Source organism: Trachinotus anak, unplaced genomic scaffold, assembly GCF_046630095.1.
Source record: "Trachinotus anak isolate AG129_WGS33_773 ecotype Australia unplaced genomic scaffold, CSIRO_AGI_Tana_v1 ptg000020l, whole genome shotgun sequence".
Taxonomy (NCBI): Eukaryota; Metazoa; Chordata; class Actinopteri; order Carangiformes; family Carangidae; genus Trachinotus; species Trachinotus anak.
In genome coordinates this window covers 715567-734393 of record NW_027273871.1, presented here as the reverse complement: position 1 = coordinate 734393, position 18827 = coordinate 715567, and the positions used below count along the sequence as shown (strand labels likewise).

The 18827-nt window shown below is 43.3% G+C and overlaps 1 protein-coding gene across 1 annotated transcript in view; it reads right to left on the bottom strand.

The window, feature by feature from the left end:
* Positions 1 to 16961, bottom strand: part of dchs1b (dachsous cadherin-related 1b) — an 83799-nt gene extending 66838 nt beyond the window's left edge. The window contains exons 1-4 of the mRNA XM_071506037.1: positions 16357 to 16961; positions 2105 to 2944; positions 1800 to 1997; positions 567 to 1340 (exon numbers count right to left, since the gene is read on the bottom strand). Coding sequence (XP_071362138.1) covers positions 567 to 1340; positions 1800 to 1997; positions 2105 to 2926 — 1794 coding nt within the window. The 5' untranslated portion in view covers positions 2927 to 2944; positions 16357 to 16961. The remainder of the gene's footprint in view (positions 1 to 566; positions 1341 to 1799; positions 1998 to 2104; positions 2945 to 16356) is intronic.
* Between the last annotated feature and the right edge of the window lie 1866 nt (positions 16962 to 18827).

Genomic DNA, 18827 nt, shown 5'->3' with positions numbered 1-18827 from the left:
CGAGGTGAGAGAGAGGACATACCAGCACCAGAGTAAATCTCCTCACAGTAGCTTAAGGAATGCAGGTGAAGTCTCACTCCCTGCTTTTCTATGTTTCTTTTTTTTTTTCTCCTCCCTTGAGAAAACGTCTTCTCTCTTCTCTTCTTATAGCCCAGTTTTTATGAATCACATCACAAAACGTCAGTGTATGTATGAGTGCACCATCCTTTTCTGAAATAGAACTTCGAGACCGCTTTTCACTTCAGACTTGACTTTGATTTCCAGACTCATTTACATTGACGTATAAATCAGGCTTTTGCCAGGGGAGTAATCAGAGAGGGCTTAAGGGGTGGGTGTGAGTGAAAAGAGAGAGTGAATAAAGAGATGAGAGGACAACGGAGACAGTGAATACTTGGTTTTGGCTGCGTAAGTAGGACAGTAGTGTTGTGGCCAACACGCAGCAAGATTGAGCACCATGAGAATTAAAGACAGCAGTTCCCCTTCAAGCTAAAGACAAGTACAGTGGAGACGGAGAAAAAGAGGAAGATAAATGAAGACAGAGAAAACTTTTTCAGGGTTTCTCCTACCTCCAAGAAGCAGGTCCCAGCTGGGGTGTTCTCCTTGATGGAGGCACTGTAGAGGCTCTTGGAGAATGTAGGCGTGTTATCATTAACATCCTGCAGCACAATGTCCACCTTTGCTGTGGATGACATCGGCGGGCGGCCGTTATCCGTTGCAACAACAGTCACACTAGGTGCTGGCTCTGATTCGAAATCCAGAGCAGCTGCAGTGGTAATGATCCCCGTGTCCGGGTCAATGGAAAACCAATCAGAGTGAGAGTTTTTGCCCTTGAGGAGACTATATCGGACGTCTCCATTGGGGCCCTGGTCCTTGTCCCTTGCAGTGACCTGAAGAACAAAGGAACCCGGATACACAACCTCAGGAATAGTTTGTCTGTAGGCCTGCTGGTCAAACAGAGGGGGGTTGTCGTTAACATCGGTGACCTGGATGGTGAAAGATGACTCCGCCCTGAGGGGAGGTGTGCCGGAGTCTGTGGCCATCACCCTGAGGTCATATGAATCCCGCTCCTCTCTATCCAAGACTTGGTCTACATATATCAGGTAAATGATGCTGTCCTTAGTTGTAAGAGCAAACTTCCCATCACCCCCCTCAAGGGACACATTCACGTTGGCATACTCTCCATAGTCTGGGTCGGTGACAGATATCCGGGCTACGTACTGGCCTGGTTGGGCTCCTTCTGAGATTCTTGGAGAACCGTCCTCACTGAGGAAGATGATGGTCATGGTGGGCTGGTTGTCATTGTAGTCGCGAACATGGATGGTCACAAACGCGTTGGTCACCTGGGAAACAATAATGGCGCATGATTCATGTTACTTTGTGCTCAAATCAATTTGTGTTCTTTATATTCCAAGAAACAGCTTTTATCAGCAGTGAAAATTGGATTAAATAATCAATAAAACAGAAATCCTAGTACAATTTTAAACATTTTAAACATTTAAACACTCATTCAGCTCACTAGCCCTTTTTTCATATTTCTCCATGTTTATTTCCTGTGCTGTCACTGCTGCAAGACAACTATGTTTACCATGAACTTCAGTGATCAGCAGCAGGAAACATAATTTTGGGGTTTATGGTAACATAAAACACAGGTGAAAATCAATATAAACCAGTCTGCTCCTTTAAAAAAATCATTCAGTATTGTGTCAAAATCTGTAAATGAAATAAAATAAAATAAAGAAAAAAAAGATGCTGCATATTGTGCTTACTGCACTGTAATAATGTAGCCACAATGCAATTACCTCTGGGTGGCTGGCATTATCCTTGGCCTGGACCACCAGTTCATGGACCCTCTTTAGCTCATAGTCCAGGGGTCTATTCAGAGTGATGACCCCTGATTTAATATCCATGACAAAGTAGCGATCAGGGTCACTCTGACGCCGGTTGATTTCATAAAGCACCAGACCATTATCACCCTCATCCTCGTCTGTTGCAAACACCTGCAAAGACAAGAAAGTCAGACGGTGGAATTAAAATGACCCTGTGAGTCTGGATTGACAGACAGAGTAATAAGAAACTACACAAACACTGACAACACTTGGCTGACCTGTAGGATGCTGCTTCCTTGTGGAAGACTTTCAGAGATGATAGCGCTGTATCTGCTCTGATTGAAGACCGGCGCATGATCGTTGATGTCAGTCACTATCACTTCCAGGCTCATGGTTCCCATCCTTCTAGGTGAGCCCCCATCATAGGCCTCCACGACGAGGCTGTACGATGAGCGTTTCTCCCTGTCCAGCAGTCCACTGACCACCAGGTCCAGATACAGCACCTTGTTAGCAGCTCTCTTGGTCTCCAGTTTAAATGCCTGGCCTACATTGCCCTCTCTAATAGCGTAGCCTTGGGTAGTCAGCTGGTCCTTGTCTGCATCTGTCGCAGGGTCCAGGGAAAACCTCGTCCCCACTGCTGTGTGTTCTGGGATCTTGAGAACAGCCTTCTTTTTAGGGAACACAGGTGCGTGGTCATTGATGTCGTTGACGGTGATGGACACCTCGATAGTGATGCCCGTCATGGTCACAGCAATGAAGCTGTAGTGGTCCCTCTGCTCACGGTCCAGACGGCGAGCGGTGGTAATGATGCCCGTGGTTTCGTCGATGTTGAGATCGCTGCCAACGCCTGTGCCCTCATGGTCTGAGATGAAGTAAAGACTTGCAGTTTCATCAGGCGGTAACCCAGCACTGATATCCCCAACGATGGTCCCGGCAGGCTGCTCTTCATCCAGCTGGAGCTCCAGCGCTCCGTGGACAGTTGTAGACTGAATAAGTACAAGGATGATGCAGAAATAAAAGAGTGGCTTCCGCCGCCAGAGACACACACAGGGTCCGCTGACCCAAGCCCTCCGTCTTGACCCTTTACTTGTTATCGGCATGGCTGGGTTGTGCTACACCTGGGAGAAAGAAAATTGGAGAAAGAGAAAAGACAAGACATCTATTTTATGATATCTGAATTGAGCAACTGAGTCACTTTTTTTCATTCTCTCCCTGAAACATCTTGAAAATTCGGTTCCTCTGTTAGCACAAAATGAAAACAAACTGTTCTTTTGTGCAGCCTGTATCTTAAATCCTTGCATGACAATGTGTTAACACTTTTACTATCCAAAACCCGTATTAAAGACGCTGCCTGATGAATTTCAGCTTTTTCTCCCCATAAAATGTCTATACATAAGATTTGGAAAGAATTCCTCAGCTGGATCAGGAAGATCTGAAAAAACATTAAAATGGAAGGCTAAGTCTGTCCAGGATCCACATTGGCTTGAACCACACTGAGGACAGAATCATAAACTATATTTATCCTAAGGATCACAAATTTTATTTGCTGGGTGAGAACATTTTAAAGTGTCCAGAGTGGTCACACACTGAAATCCCAAGAGAAAATACATTAAAGTCACCGAAATGAGCATCAAGATCCTTTGTAGGATTTTTATATCAAACACAGATAACGATAGCAAATGTCTACACACATACACACAGACACACACACAAATGCATGGAATGCATGGGAAAGTAAGTATATAGCTGCTTCAGCTGGGCCTTCATGGGGAAAAGCAGTCATTTAAGACTGTAAGCTTAGCCTCTATGTTCCCCAAACTCTAAATCATAGACATATCCATAAAGATAATACCCTCCTCATGCTAATGCTAAATCAATCTTATCAGTCAAAGACTGAATCTAATCATGAACAGATACACATACTGTAACTATCCACACAGTTGTGCACCAGTCCAGGGTCAAACACTTCTTGCCAAAAAGTTTTTGATATTCTCTTTAACCTGGCGTGTCACTTTGAGATGCCTCACATGATGGCACACTGACTGCAAGGAAGTTAATCACAAGAGTTTAACAGGGGATCTAAAACTCACCTGACACTATGTGAGTTATCCTGCAGCAAAGCCACCATCTGGTTCTTCCAGCAAGTTAAAACAAACACCAATAATTATTTGCAAATGGTATTTGACCCAGGTTTGACACACATACTTTTGCACACTACCATAAAATTCTGGAAATACACTCATAACTGTTCTGGCAAGATTAACCTGCACGGCTGCACTAAACTCTCACGAGATAGATGCTCATTTTACCCCTTGATGAGGTCTGCAAATATTTACATTATGTTCAAAATGAGACCAATTGTTTATGCATGTTCCTCTAGTATTTATAAGGGAAGATTTATGGAGCGTATAAGTCCTCAAAACATCCTACAATGAGAAGAACCATCCAGCCCTGGCATAACTCATTCATGGCACTTTGGGACGAGAGGGATGCTTTTTTTGCACCAATCTTCTACAGTGATCTGAACGTTAATAGCTAAACTCTAACGTTTGGGACAAATGATCCAAAAAATTTGCATTGCAGACAAAGGGCCAGTAGCAGAGAGGAGGTTAGTTGTCAGTGGAGGGTGTCGGCCCTTGCTGTCCAGCCATATTCACCCAGACAATCACTCCCACAGTGCATGTATAATCTGGACAGTTAACTTTAGGAATGTCTGCCACCTCTAGAGAGAAAACCAGTCTGCTGCCGGCTGAAGTATTTGCACATACATTGAATTGAAGCATTCACACTCACAAATTTAAAAAAAATAATTTTTTTTAAAGTCATAAACTGACATGGCAGAATGATGGCAAGACTGCATTGATACCTCTCTTAATCATTTTACGGTCCTAAAAGGTTTTTTTAAAGTGTAAATAACACAAAGCAAATTCAAAAAATATCATTTTATATGTAATAAATCCTACTGCAATCACCCAAGCCAACAGCCTTTCTACTGACCCTGACCTCCTGCGGTAGTTTCTGAGGCCTCTGAGGAGGAGAGATTAATAAAGTCTATAGCTCCACTGGGACAGGGAGAGGGACACGGATACTAGACCCTCTGGTACAGTCACTGACCTCTACATCTGGTCCAGACGGCTGCTCTGGACAGTTGCTCCACTCCTACACAAAGAGGGAAGTGGAGCTAAGAGTGAGCACAGGCAGAGTACACACCCTTCTTTTGTTGTGTTTTCTGTGTAGTGGCGAGTGTTTGTCTATGGGGCTATCTTCAATAGAGCTGGAGGAAAAGAAAAAAGTAAAAAAAAAAAAAAGAGGTCTGGTAGGGATAATTAAGGGTGTGATGATGAAAAGAAGACTGTCTTGTGCTAAAAGGGGAATTCAGAGACAGAGCTCGGCCCTTTTGAGACCCAGTTCCGACTGTATGAGCCCAGAGCACGGTACCACAATGCAGCCATTGAGAGCAAAAAAAAAAGAACAAAGCAGAGGAATGGAAATGAGTGGATTTAGGCAACAATAGAAGAAGTTACATTCTGAGGTATGATTACAGTTTGATTTGGCTTGACGGTCTTATTGTCTTTAGGGAGCACAAGGCTGTGTAGGTGAACCTTCTGATTGAAAAATAAAGTCCAAAGAGTGCGAGTGCGTACGTGTGTGTCCTCCCCCCCTCATTGTTTTAGTCGAGTGTCAGTGAAAGGTTATATTGATGAACCAATCTCACGGCTGCGATCTGTCACTGTCAATGAACAGTCGGTCCATGACATCATCTCCCTTTCGACGTGTACTGCAATACACTTGTGTTTGTCCTGGATAACACGAGCTGATGAGGAATGGAGAGAGAGCAAGGGCTAAAATCTAGCTCATGTTGAAAGGATACTGGCTTAAACAGATGGTCAGTGGAGTGAAAAGACGCTCCCTCTAGTGGCACTCTTGATAACATTCTGCTAATTATGAAAAATTATGTTTCTACTATAGTTTTAATGAATTAAGACTGTGTCTAATTTCATCTAACATGCAAGAAATGCAAATAGAATAAGTAAAATACAAAAAAAAAAAAAAACAGGTTTCAACCTGTCTGTCTGGTTACATGGGTTTTTATATGTCTGTGTCTTTGTACGCCTGCAGAACGCATGCAGAAAGTGACATCATCTATGTGCGACCACATTGACAGCCAGGACAGACCCAGAGGGCTCCATGCAGTCTCAGCCACATTATATCTGGCATTGCACCCCCATAATCTGCTTCTGCTGTGCACAAGCCTCAAAGCCTCAAATACATGGGCTCCGCTCTTAAGTGCTGTTACCATATAATAGGAAACCATAGTGTTTTCTATAGGATGTGAGCATTTAAAGTACTAGTAGAGTGTGTGCATGACGATCCGTGTGAGTGTGTTCATGCTGTCGTATTACAGTTGTGAGGAACAGCTTTTCCTCATGCAGTGGCAATTCTTAACAGACCCCTCTATCTTCCTATCCCTCCTGTGTCCCCTCCTCCCACCTTCCCTCACTCCATCCACTCTAATGGATTTAGCAGATCTAGTTGGGCATGCCATCGCTACCCGTGGCCAAGCTAAACAGGACCCAAAGTCACGAAGTTCCAAGTAAAAAGAATTTTTAAAAATGGCTACTCCATACCGCCTCTATCTCAGTTAAGTTTCTTGTGTTTTGATGGAACAGCAAAAGTTTGTGTTCATCTAGTTCCTCAGAGGTCGGGAGGTCTGGCATTGCACGTAGCTAGCTGGCAGCCGCTCATTCAGCCGTGCAACTGCTTCTGTGTCACCCAGAACAAAGGCTGGCCTGATCCTGTGATTCGCAGTAAAGTCAGACAGGCGAAGGGTGAAAAAATGAAACAGAGAAGTTAAGATCAGAAATATGCCTACTACAATGGATGCAACCTCACATTTGCATATTCAAGACTCCAGCTGGAAAAATCTCATTTCTGGAGGAATTTTCTCATCATCTTGCAACAGCTCTCTTGTAATCCATGTCGTGCAAGTATGGTGTTAAGATACAAGACTGTTGTAGTTTAGAAGTGTGAAAAATTCTTTTTCAAGACTGCTCCCAGCAAGTGTATAATTACAGAGTGGCTGGAGCAGTGCCGAATCTTTAAATGACTGAGAATGAAAGGTTAGGACAGGTTGTGGTGAAACTGGGTACAGCGGTCTGCAGTGGTAAAAAAGCTTTCTCTGGGAGTCCTGGTGGGGGTTAGAGGATGGCGGAATGCTTTGCATCTCAGTTTTCATGTCATTTGGGCTGTGTGTGTGTTTAGGGGGACGACATCTATGACCCCCCTGTCTCCCCTTCAGTTGCCTCTCCCCGGATCTCTGGATATAGACATCCCACTTCTAAACCCAGCTGTCACCAGCGCAGTGAGCATATGCGTGTGTGTGTGTGTGTGTGTCGTCAGTGTGTATATTTGAGTTCCCATTTACATCACACATATACATCTGTTTCCTCGGGTCCTCTTTTCCTTTTCCATCAGCTTAAGACTCTACACTAAAGGTGGATATCAGTTTCAATTTATTGCCCTAACTGACTCAATTAAAACGGAATCAACCCTGATCTGAAGCACCGCAGCACCCAGACCCTCAGACAGCCAGACGACTACTGTCTGCACAGTTACACGCACACACACACACTGAAATATACATGCATGTGCTGCACCAAAGCACAATCAATATTAATTTGAAAGAGAGTAGAGAGAGTTCATGACTGTGTCACCCAGAGGAAGCCTGCAGACGTAAAAGCTCTCACGACCCGTGAACCTACCTGGTTTGTGGAGACTGATAGAATCTAAGTAAGTTAGTTTGAATTAATTATGATCAAGTGAGGACCGGTTCCTTGGCTGCTTTTCCCTGCGGTTCAAAGGGCTGATCTGACACAGAGTGACAACTCAACCAGCCACAAATAAGGGAGGGTGAAGAAGAAGTCGGTAAAACTGGACTGAGGTTCATCCAAGTGCCTTATAAAACATTGTTTTTCAAAACTGATCATTACTTGAATTTTTGGATGTTTATCTCATTCTTTTTATCTACTTCAGAGCTATACCTGTGATTATTAACTCTGGTAAAGAGGAACCAAGCTGTAACATTTTTCCCAGTTTACCTCAACTGTGCGAGAGCTTTTGTTTTTAATTCTGTCCATGAAATGTTGCTCTGGGGTTTTATTTTATTACTTATTTCCTACATAAACGTCCATGTCAGTGACATCAGAGAGGCTGCAGAAAGTGTGTGTGTGTTTGTGTGTGTGTTTGTGTGTGTGTTGGGGGGGGTGGGGGGGTGGGGGGGGACCACGTCATCGCAGAGACTAGTCAGTTCACAGTGAGAGGGACCGTCTGTGCCAGGACCCTACCGAGACCAAAAGTCTGAGGCTTAGGTCCACACTTTGCTTTCATATTACAGTTTTTTTTTTCTATTTTTCTATTCTGCAGAGTTGAAAAGAGCTCGAATCCAAAAGAAGAAAATGGAAGACGCTCTCTCTCTCATTACTCCCTGATCAGGGAAATTAATGCTGATTGCATGTGAGTAATTTTTTGCTCCAATCCAAAGGTATCTGGAGAGTGAGATTTTTTTTTTCATGGTTTGGCTCCACACTCTCATTTGGATGAGAAATGATGCGATGAGAATGAGGTTAAAGTGCTGACTTGTTGTTTAAGTTTTCTTTTATTCTCCATCATAAAAGACCAGTCCTAGTTGTACATTATGTGTCCTCATTTTGGGGTCAGTGCATCTTAATTCATCTGTGCATTGAGCTATATACTTTATTTGACTAATTTATACTGTAATCAGTCCCAATTCACCACACTGCTGCAAGACCATGCTTTCATTTTTGTATCTCTCTGCTAACACTCTTACTTGAATCCACTGGGATATTAGCAGAGGAAAAACAACTGCACAAGACTCTGAAACTCAGTCGCAGCAGCAGCGACAATTCAAAGCTGGTGTGATGACTCAGATTTGTTTATTTACCCACACAGTGGCTGTCAAGCTGGAATAGTCACACACACTTATAAACTGCACCGGGTCCCCTGTGACAAAACGTCCCAGATTTTTAGTGCCCAGCAGGCCAGAGGGAGACAGAGAACAATGCAGGGAGGGATGGAAGGAGCAGAGGAAGAAGTGCAACTACTGGAAAGTTTGAGTGTGAGTCAGGTTTCCTTAAGAAAAAAAAACCCTGATACAGAGACAAGAGACAGAAACATGAAGTTAAAGTCTGGATGAGTGCTGAAACACACACATAAATAATGTACCCTCTGGACCATCAGAGGGCAAGTTACAACATAGCCGGAGGTGATTAACTGACCTCTTAACCTTAAAGGCCATGCTGCCAAGTCAGTGTGCAGTGAGTTGTGTTTCTCTGATGACTATGTGTGTTTGTGTATGTGTGTTTGTGTGTGTGTGCTTGTAGGAACTTTTATTTTTAAGAGACAAAGAGAGGGAGAGCAGGTAGGAATTCAAAGAAAATGAGAACAAGAAAGAGTGAGACAACACAACAAAACAAAGGGACGTCGTGGCGAGATGTCCCTGAAGGTGAAGCAGCAGCTGCCATCCACCATCACTCATCACCCCTCCCTCCCCATCAGAGCGTGTTTAATATCCCACAAGGGCAAGTTGTCGAGCCCGAACCATTGTCCGTGCCTCTCTGTCAAACATCATTACCTCAGTGGTGAAACTGAGATAAATACCCTCGTAGTGGCTCAAACAAACTATTCGTCTGCTCATGGTTTTGATGGGGAGTTCTGTCTAAGAACACACTTTGAGCCCTCAGTAGTGAAAAGCAGAACATTAACTGGAGGCAATTAAATGTGAGGAAATATTCATGTCAGCGTTGAATGTCAAAATGTACAAACAAGTACTTAATGGGTCCTTTTGGCTCCATACTGTTTGGAAACGCGCTGCACACCTAACAGTTGAAGTCATTTATTAGTTACTATTTTGGTATTTGCTATGTGCTAGTTCTAGTGATGGCATTTGCGAACTCACTCTATTCAGATGTTAATGTAATGTAGACATTGTACTAGAATTATATTTGAAATTATGATTAAATTATCAATTGAAATCTCCATGGTGATATTTATTAGATTACTTGTTGGGATTTTGTGCATGGTTTTGTAGCACTTACACTTGTCAGTGTTGACAGTGTATTGACTTACATTAATTCCCTGGAGGGTTAACCTAACCTTAAATACCTGACTCCAACCTTTACCCCAACCTTAACCCGGCCATAACTCTGAACCTAAAACTCTAAAGTGAATGTTCAACCCCGTGGGGACTGGATTCTGGTTCCCACATGGGGCAGTATAAAGAGTTTTTTATCCCCACAATGTGATAGCCACACAACACACACACACACACACACAGAGAGAGAGAGAGAGAGAGAGAGAGAGAGAGAGAGATTCATGGAAGAGTCTCTGCAACTGTTAATGATCTAACAGAGGAAAGGTACAAAGACAAAACACTCAGATGATAGCCACAACAGGGTCAGGAGAAGAGAAACCAAAGATCCATCTTGTAACTTCAACACACACACACACACACACACACACATATACACACACACAGGCAAGCATACCCTTTAATCAGCAACATGGCCTGACAGGGAAAATGGCACAAAGTTGTATCAGGTCATGTTATTGTTTCATAAAACACATAAATATTAATCAAAGTGATCAAATGTTTCGTTGAAGACTTTGCCAGCGAACAGAACAATTTGTTCAGGGTGAAAAGAGGTCGGCATCTTCCTATGAGAAATACTACACACTGGGAGAGACTGGGGGTTTGTTTTTTTTTGTTTTTTTTTTCCTTTGGCTGACAGATTTGAGAGACTATCAAAAATCTGTAATTATTCATCTCTAGCTCAGAATATAGGACAGTGACTTGGCTTATTAGTTATTAAATTCTCCATCAGCTCTCTGGTTAGTGGCGCGCCGACAGCTGTTCTCCAGGAGAATGCCTTTGTATCACATTACGCCATTATATTTCTTGTGGTGAGCCTGGGAATTAAGTCTGTCTGTCTTTGTTTTAATTTGTTCTACAGAGTCAAACACAGCATCAATACTCATCAGTTAATAACAATCAAATGAAATCATGATAAGAACAAAGAAGACAGAGTTGGGATAGATGGGTTTTGGATGGGTTGAAATAAGAGATTGACTTCTGGGCCGCTTTGATTCACAGAGTAACTTTTTTTGATATGAGTAAAGGTCACTTCTTTCAGTTTCTAAGGTACCAAGAAGAAAAACTTTCTTCTAGCCAATTTTTTCTTTTCCCCCTCTTTTGTCTTCCACCACCCACACATATCCAGCCTCTGAATCCCTTAACTTGCATAACACGTTGCTCTACCTGAGCCGCGGTGCCCTACATGCAGCTCTCAGCTCTGTGCGAGTGTTTGAAGTTACCAGAAGCTCAGATCATCTCGGTTACTTCATTAAAAACACATGAGAAGCTACACAGACAGGCGCTCTCTCTCTCTCTCTCTTCCTCTCTCAGCTCGCTTTTTAGAGCTTAGGCACCTCTCATCCATCAAGCACCCAGATGGGCAGGAGTTACCGCATTTCATTCATCTTTTGCTCCGAGCCTTTTCCCACATTTGTATCTTCATGTGAGTAATGAAATTAATACATCACTTCATTCAGAAACATGAGCGTGTACGGCACACATATGCCTGTGCCAGTCATCGCTGTCATCTCGGTGGGAGAAAAAAAAAAAAAAGATCAGAGCAGGACCGTCCCTGCTGGCATCTGGAAGAACAGAAACGATTAGTCTGTCCATTGAAAATTAGTCAACAATTAATTTATCAAGCAAAAATGGCAAACGCTTGCTGCAAATATGATTTACTGTGTTCTCTGTAGTTGTATATGGAATAAGTGTGAGTTTGGACTGGGTTTGGGAAATTATGAGGAGCATTTTACTCATTTTTGACATGATGTAGTCTAAACAGTTCATCCATTAGTCAGGACAGTAACTGAGAGATTGATCGCTGTTGGAAATTGTCATTACAGTCCCACTGTCATATCTCTGTCAACGGCACAGGCCACACATTGGCTCACGTGCACACGTGCATGCAGAGGAACAGACACGCTTCTACTGAAATAATGAGAAACCCAGAGTTCCAACGATCCAGCCACACTTTGGCACTCAGGAGCCAGTGTCACAGGTCCAACCCACGGCGGAGAAGCACAGGATGGGGGAAACTCGAGACAACAGCAGTCTTTAGAGGACTTCCATCTGCAGCTTCCTCCAGGAATAAAACAACCCCCGTTTCCAGCCACCATTATCCCACATCTTAATCATGAGCCTGCTAAAGGCCTGGTCTGGCTACGCTGGACAGTTTTGAGCAACATTTGGTGTCAAATTTGAAGATTACACTGAAGCAAGTTTGAGCCATTTGAGTCTCCACTCAGCCTTGCAGCCAGTAGCTATTGTCTTGCACTGCAGTGATGCTTTTTTCTTAAATTTGGCCAGTGTCTGTAGTCTTTTCCATCCAGCTGACCTGATCATTACACTATCAGAATCCCCACTGCCTGGATAAAAACCATGAAAAACGATGGAGGCGGTTACTTCAGAACTGGGCCTCAGAACAAACAAAAAATGGAATTGCACCGACACAAGCCCCAGCCAGTCAATCATTCGGCATCTGACAGCAGAGTCCAGTCATTTTCTTTGATTGGGTGAGTCAATCATGCAGTAATATCTTCTCCAGAGCCGCAAATACATGGCTCTTCATACGGTACGTGAGAAGTTGAGATCGGTATTTCCCCGAGGGAAAGGCCTCAGCCTGAGCTCAAAGATGAGGTATCACTTTGGATGATTATGTATCAGGGTCTGCTAGAATTTATTTAACACAAACATGTTCCTGTGGCCGCACATTTCAAAGTATGACACTGTGCCCCATAATTCAAACATTATCTCCTCATGTGGCTCCAGCTGGAAAGAAGAAAAAAAAGCAAGAAAGGATGGTAACTGTGCAGAAACTAGGAATTCCTGTTGTTATGGGTGGGTATAAGCTTAAAGCTCTTCTACATACAGTAAGTCTTCGAAAAACCAACCTGACACAGCTGTATATTAATTCTAGTGTGATTTCAGATGCCACTTTCCCTGCATGTAAGCACAGACACTACTCCAATTTTTCAGTGTTGTAATTAAATTTCACGATTATAATCACAGCAAGATGGCAGACACAGTGATTGTGGCTGTCATGGCAACCAAGAGGCCCTCAGGGTGGAGTTAATGAAATGTGGCGCAATCAGAAAAAGTGGGGGATTCCTTATCAATGGGAATCTTATTCTCCGACTCTACTACTAAAGCTATTAATAACCGCCAGGCCTTCCTGTGGATGGATGATGCAAAATACAACTGGCTTTCCAGGAAACCGAAGCTACTCCCTCCCGCACTGCTGCGCCACAGCGTCGGTTACAGTTTACATGCTGACTTACGAACTCAAAATCCGATGAAATTCCCTTCAGTATTGACTATTTGGTTTACGCTATGTCTCAGATGGTGGTCTGGGAGGTAAATAAAAACACCAACATGCATCCCAGGCATCAACAGCGAGCAGTGCGTGAAAGATGGAGCTAGGGTAAATATTTCCACTTGCTACTTGTGGAGCCCGGGAAGAGGAAAACAATCTTATTTATGTTACTTCAGTTATTTAGTTGGTTGTCATCTGCCACCCATTCAACACTTTGATGAGTGAGTGTGTTATATTTCTATACTTGTTCTATACTTGAGGACAAATGGTCACTTTTGCCTCACTTATTTTTAAGGTTAGCATTTCTAGCACTTAAAGAGTCTGGATTTGGTTTGGGTTGGGGCACAGGTCACGGTTAGGAATATAACTGAGCGAGGTTGGGCAGGGGTGTGTGTTGTGTGTGTGTGAGTGAGAGAGAGGGGGGGGGGGGGGTCTGTGAGTCACTTTCCGATATTTGTATTCAGACGCTGATTTCCCATGCACAAGAAACAAAACCCAGGAAGAAACAGTTCTGGGATACAATTAGAGAGATTTTTGTTTGAACTGCAACATTTGGGTGGGAAGATGCTTTCTGCTTTTTCCCCTCACCCTCTTTGTCTGTTGGCAGCACTCTATGATTTGATATCACACAAAAGCCTTTACTCTGTATTTTACTTGTCGTGTCTTTGTGTTCACAATTAACAAGTCGGAGTTGTACATCTGACTTTGTGACAAGGCAGTTAGAGGATAAAATCATGTACGTAATATAACTTGACGGAAAAAGACAAATTTTTGCTCTTATGTGGCTTTTGTGGGAGCCACAGAGCGGACAACGGTGTATACACTACAAGCAGAATTTCAGTGTCAATGTGGGTGGCGAATACGCAGTTTGATTACACTGTGTATCTGCAGAGTTTAAAGTAAACTCTCAAGATTGCTTGAGATTTGCAAAGGAATAAAGCATCAGCCTGGACATTCCCTACAGTACAGCCATTCGAATAAACAACAAAAAAGCCCCTTAAGACTGTGGATGGTGGTGTTATATTTCGTCTTGAAAAAAAACCCCAAAAAGAACATAAAATTGATGGAAACTTAAAGCTAAGATTTAAGCATATCTGCCTTTATCTCAGCCTGATTCAGATGTAGGTTTTCATGATTAAAACTGAAGAACAAGATGCAGAAACCAAGCCAAATGTGATGCCAACATTGACCCACAAATAAGCTGATATATACTAAAGGGAATGGGGGTTGAAGGGTACTGGGTATTGTTCAGTCACCTCCCCCAATATAAAGTCATTCAGCAGATGTTGTTGTCTAAGAAGTGCATGTGTTTTGAGGGCGGCCCTGATGAGAATCGAGCCCCCGGCCCATGGCTGAGTCAGCATCATGCTCATCCATTCAGCTGCACAGAACCACTTGAAGTGCAAGGTTAACAGCACTCTGTTTACATTGTTGATAAGCCTGACAAAATGAGTTGTCACTGGACTGGATGAACAGTCCTCTCTGCCCTGACACACTTAGGATTGATAATGTTAAAAACACAGACAGAAACGGCAATAGCAACATCTATCATCACAGAACCTTATTGACAAATAAATGAAGATGAATAAGAAGATCTTTCATGGGGAGGTCAAAGGTCAAGGTGGACACCACAGCTGCCACACTCCAACCCAGCCATCAGAGCAGATTAACTTCTAGTCTTGGCTCAGTCCACTTTTTTATGCTCTAAAAATTTGCACTGGGACGTCATGAATTAAACCAAGATAAATACTAAATATGACAGAATGTTTTTATTTCCACAACCGTGAAAGTATCCTCAGTTTGTTAGCCCTGCTCCTGTAGCAGAGAACCTGTTCCTGTAAGCAGCTGATGTGAGTAATTATAAGTTGTTTGTACAAACATAAGCTCTACTCAGTTGCAGGCGCACCAAAAGATATCCATATGGTTCCTGTTAGAGAACATCTCGCTGCACGCCTCATCACTCCGCAAGAAACCAAACTCTTACTGGTTTCAATGCAAACCAACGGCTGAGGCTGCTGAGGCCGGTATATACTGCAGAGCTGGAGCACACGGGACCATGTAAGTGGATAGTGTAATAATGCAAAGATCCGTATCCCTCCTTACAGTAGAAAACCAGGAGCTGTGGACGCCAGCGGACACCAGATATGACTAGAATAACTATTGTGGCGAGGTGCTTAAATATGCCCCTGGGTTCCCATTTTTAGATTTTGGCCATGTAAACATATACAGAGAGAAGTGGTGGCTATAAATATACCTCATGTTGGAAAAAACATATAGCTGTGTCAGAATCTATTTGCTGGATATCAAAACTACCTCAAATCCTCTTGGACTCTCCACTGAAACAGCCCCTCTGTGATCTTTTTCTTCTGTTTTCTTAATCATACAGAAAAGAGGAAACTTCGACCATCAGCTGCAGCTATACTGGTCCAATGCCTTGCTCAAAGGCTCACAACAGTACTTCATGCCATGCTTTCATTCTAAAACCCCACACTGTCACATCAGTCGGTCTCTCCAGGAAATAGTTCTAAATGTGCTGGCCCACTTTGTGCACTTCATGATGGTGTTTCCCTTTTAGTGGTTCTGTCCTCCCTCCAAAGCAAAGTGTATTCACTCTTAGTTTCCAAACCCTGGGGAAGAAATCACTGACTTGCTCTTATAAAACAGTTCCATAAGTCATAATAAGCCTATATACTGGCCTATTAGACTAACATCCCTTTCATGTTAAAGCAAAGACTTTACATGGGAATCCTTTCTCTTTTTGCAACCAGGCTGTTTAGCTGACTGGGCTGTGAATGGTAATCAGTAATCAATATGTGGCTATGCCGCATCACCATGATTAATTGATCGTGTAATACTATTGTAGTCTCTCCAGTATGGTCTCCCCATATCTCAGTAGCCCGGCCAGCTACCAGCTCATGCATGCAAGGTGCAGATGCAGGGTGCACCCCTCTGTATGTGAGGAGCCAGAAGCTTCCGCCCAACGGGAGCTCATTTCTGTGCGTTTGTGCTTTCACATGAACAGACGCATCAGAGAATGTGAGGATGGGAATAAAGGAGCTGTCACTTACATTCATCTGAGCCAGTCCGCTGCTCTGGATGTGCGCTGTAGATATCCTCTCCAAAAACTGATTAGTATGCAAACGGTTTTTTCCAATCCCCCCCCCCTCAACGACAGACAAGCCACCAGGACAAAATGCTGAATGGAGCCCTGCTGGCCAGCTGGACTGAGGTTTTTTGTATGTTTGGGGGTTTTTTTTTTGTTCTTTTTTTTTTTTTTTTTTTACATAATATCCACAAAAATGACAGTTGAGTCAATTCCACAGATTTTCTAATCCGGTAGACCGCCACCAGATGAGATTACTCCTCCGGTCCCCTCGCGTCCTCGCTCCGGAGTCAGGTGAGCGCGTCTGGATCAGCTGGAAAGCTCAATGGTGTCTTTGCAGTCTGCGGGAGAAAAGAGCCGTCTCCAGCCCCGCAGTGGTGCTCTGCCTGTCGCTGATCTTAAACGCTCCTCTCCTCTCTTTCTCCTTCTCTCAGCATCCAGTCACTCAGACACAGTGTGTGTGTGTGTGTGTATATGTGTGTGTGTAAGTGTGTGTGTGTGTGTGTGTGAGCGCTAAAGACAGAGCCGCTGCTTCAGGGCACCGTGCACCTCACAGACTGAAAGCCGACTCCTCCGCCACAAGGCCCAGCCCCCCCCCCCGCTTACTCTTCCCCCATACCCTCCTCCTCCCCCTCCGCCTCCTCCCTTTACTGACTTGGGCTGCTAATTTATTCGGGTAGCTACACAAAAGGGGGGGACAGAGGAGAGGGGGGCTGTGGGATACAGTAGGCAGTGAGAGGAGGCTGGAGAGCAGACTTTGGTGCCCCCCAGCTCCGTTCAGTGGAAGTAAAAGTGTGTGAGACAAAGGAGCGCACCGTGCACGATCAAAAGAGGAGTTTAAGTCAGCACAGCATGGATGTGACTCATTAGCAAACATTATTAACCTTCTCCTTCTTCGTGGACTCTTAACATTAAGATATGATTCAGAAGGACATCACAGAAATCTCACAAAACCATGAAAGTCCCTATTAACAGTTAAAGAATTCAGAATTTGATCTCATGAGTTTATATTTATTAAAGAATCATAAGAATAGGCCTAATAATAATAATAATAAATTATACCTACAGTATATAACATTTAGATTTTAAGTTTAAGTATGTTTATGTTGCATGTGGTATATTGTGTTATGACATTTATATGAAAATGAAGTAATATGAATAACAATGTAGGTTTATGCATAAAGTTTGTCAACTGCACATTTTACAACACAGGCTCTAATTCTCTTTTGTACGAAGGTGATTTGATAGAGCGATACATCAGCAACTTCTTCATACAGGCATTTTACAGTTATTTAAAATAAGCCTAATATTTAAGTTGTATTCAAGTTATTCATTTTACAACAAGGTCTTCAGTATCTAGATGTTAAAGCTTAAGGCTGCAACCAGCCAGAGAGAGGGAGCAACAGAGGAGGCTCGGCTGAGGTTCAGACTTACACAGACACACACACACACACACGCACACACACACACACACACACACACCCTTTTGGGTTGCTAGCATCAGCAAGATGGGAGTCATGCATCACCCCATATTTTAGGTCAAGCATCCACCTGCATGGCTGCAGAGCGAGGGGAGGAGATGTGGAGGAGGGAGAGATGGTGCGGACGTGGGAGGTGTGAACACGGAGGAGGGAGGGGGTGAGGGGCTGATGGGAGCAGTGAACAAGGACAGCAATCAATCCTGGAGGCCAGTGACCAGTGAGTGTGTACGTTGCAGTCACTGAAATGGGGAACGATGCATCCACACTTTTACCTGTGAGTGTATATATTGACCCAAATTGGCCGTGACGTGATGACCAGACACGATGGACTCAGGCTCATTTAACTCTACAGGAGACCAATTTTACATCAAAGAAAATGAACGCAGACAGCAATGATCTATGAAAAACAAACATCATGTCCCTGTTTTCCCATCCATACTGTGACAGTGGTCACTTGAGGATTGAACCACCGGCCATGGCAGCTTTAGGGCCATGTGCTACCTCTTAAAATGAGCAAAGTATAAAGTCAAATCCCAGGGGAGCAACAAGCCAATTAAAGAGGAGTGAGAGGCAATTACTGTTTTTCTAAAATTATAAAGGTTAGCATACATTAATGATATCTATTACCCTCTCTGTAACTGAGTAGATATTTTGTGTGGCCTGTGTGTCGCTGAACTAAAAATATCCCATTTTTATTGCTGAGAACATGCTAAGTGTTGTCATAAACTGTGCAACTTTGGAGTAATTCACAGTGACAACTCTAGAGGAGAAGAGTATTAAAGGTCCAATTTGTTTGCGCGCTGTAAATCTTCACTTTTTCCACTTTTAACCAAGCTACTGTCATTATAACTTCATCCATTCGGCTACTCAAAGCCATAAAGACGCCATTGTTATTGGTTTTGTTTTTCATGTTCTGTGCTGTAAATTATTAGCTTAGTTAAGTCTTTTCCGTTTT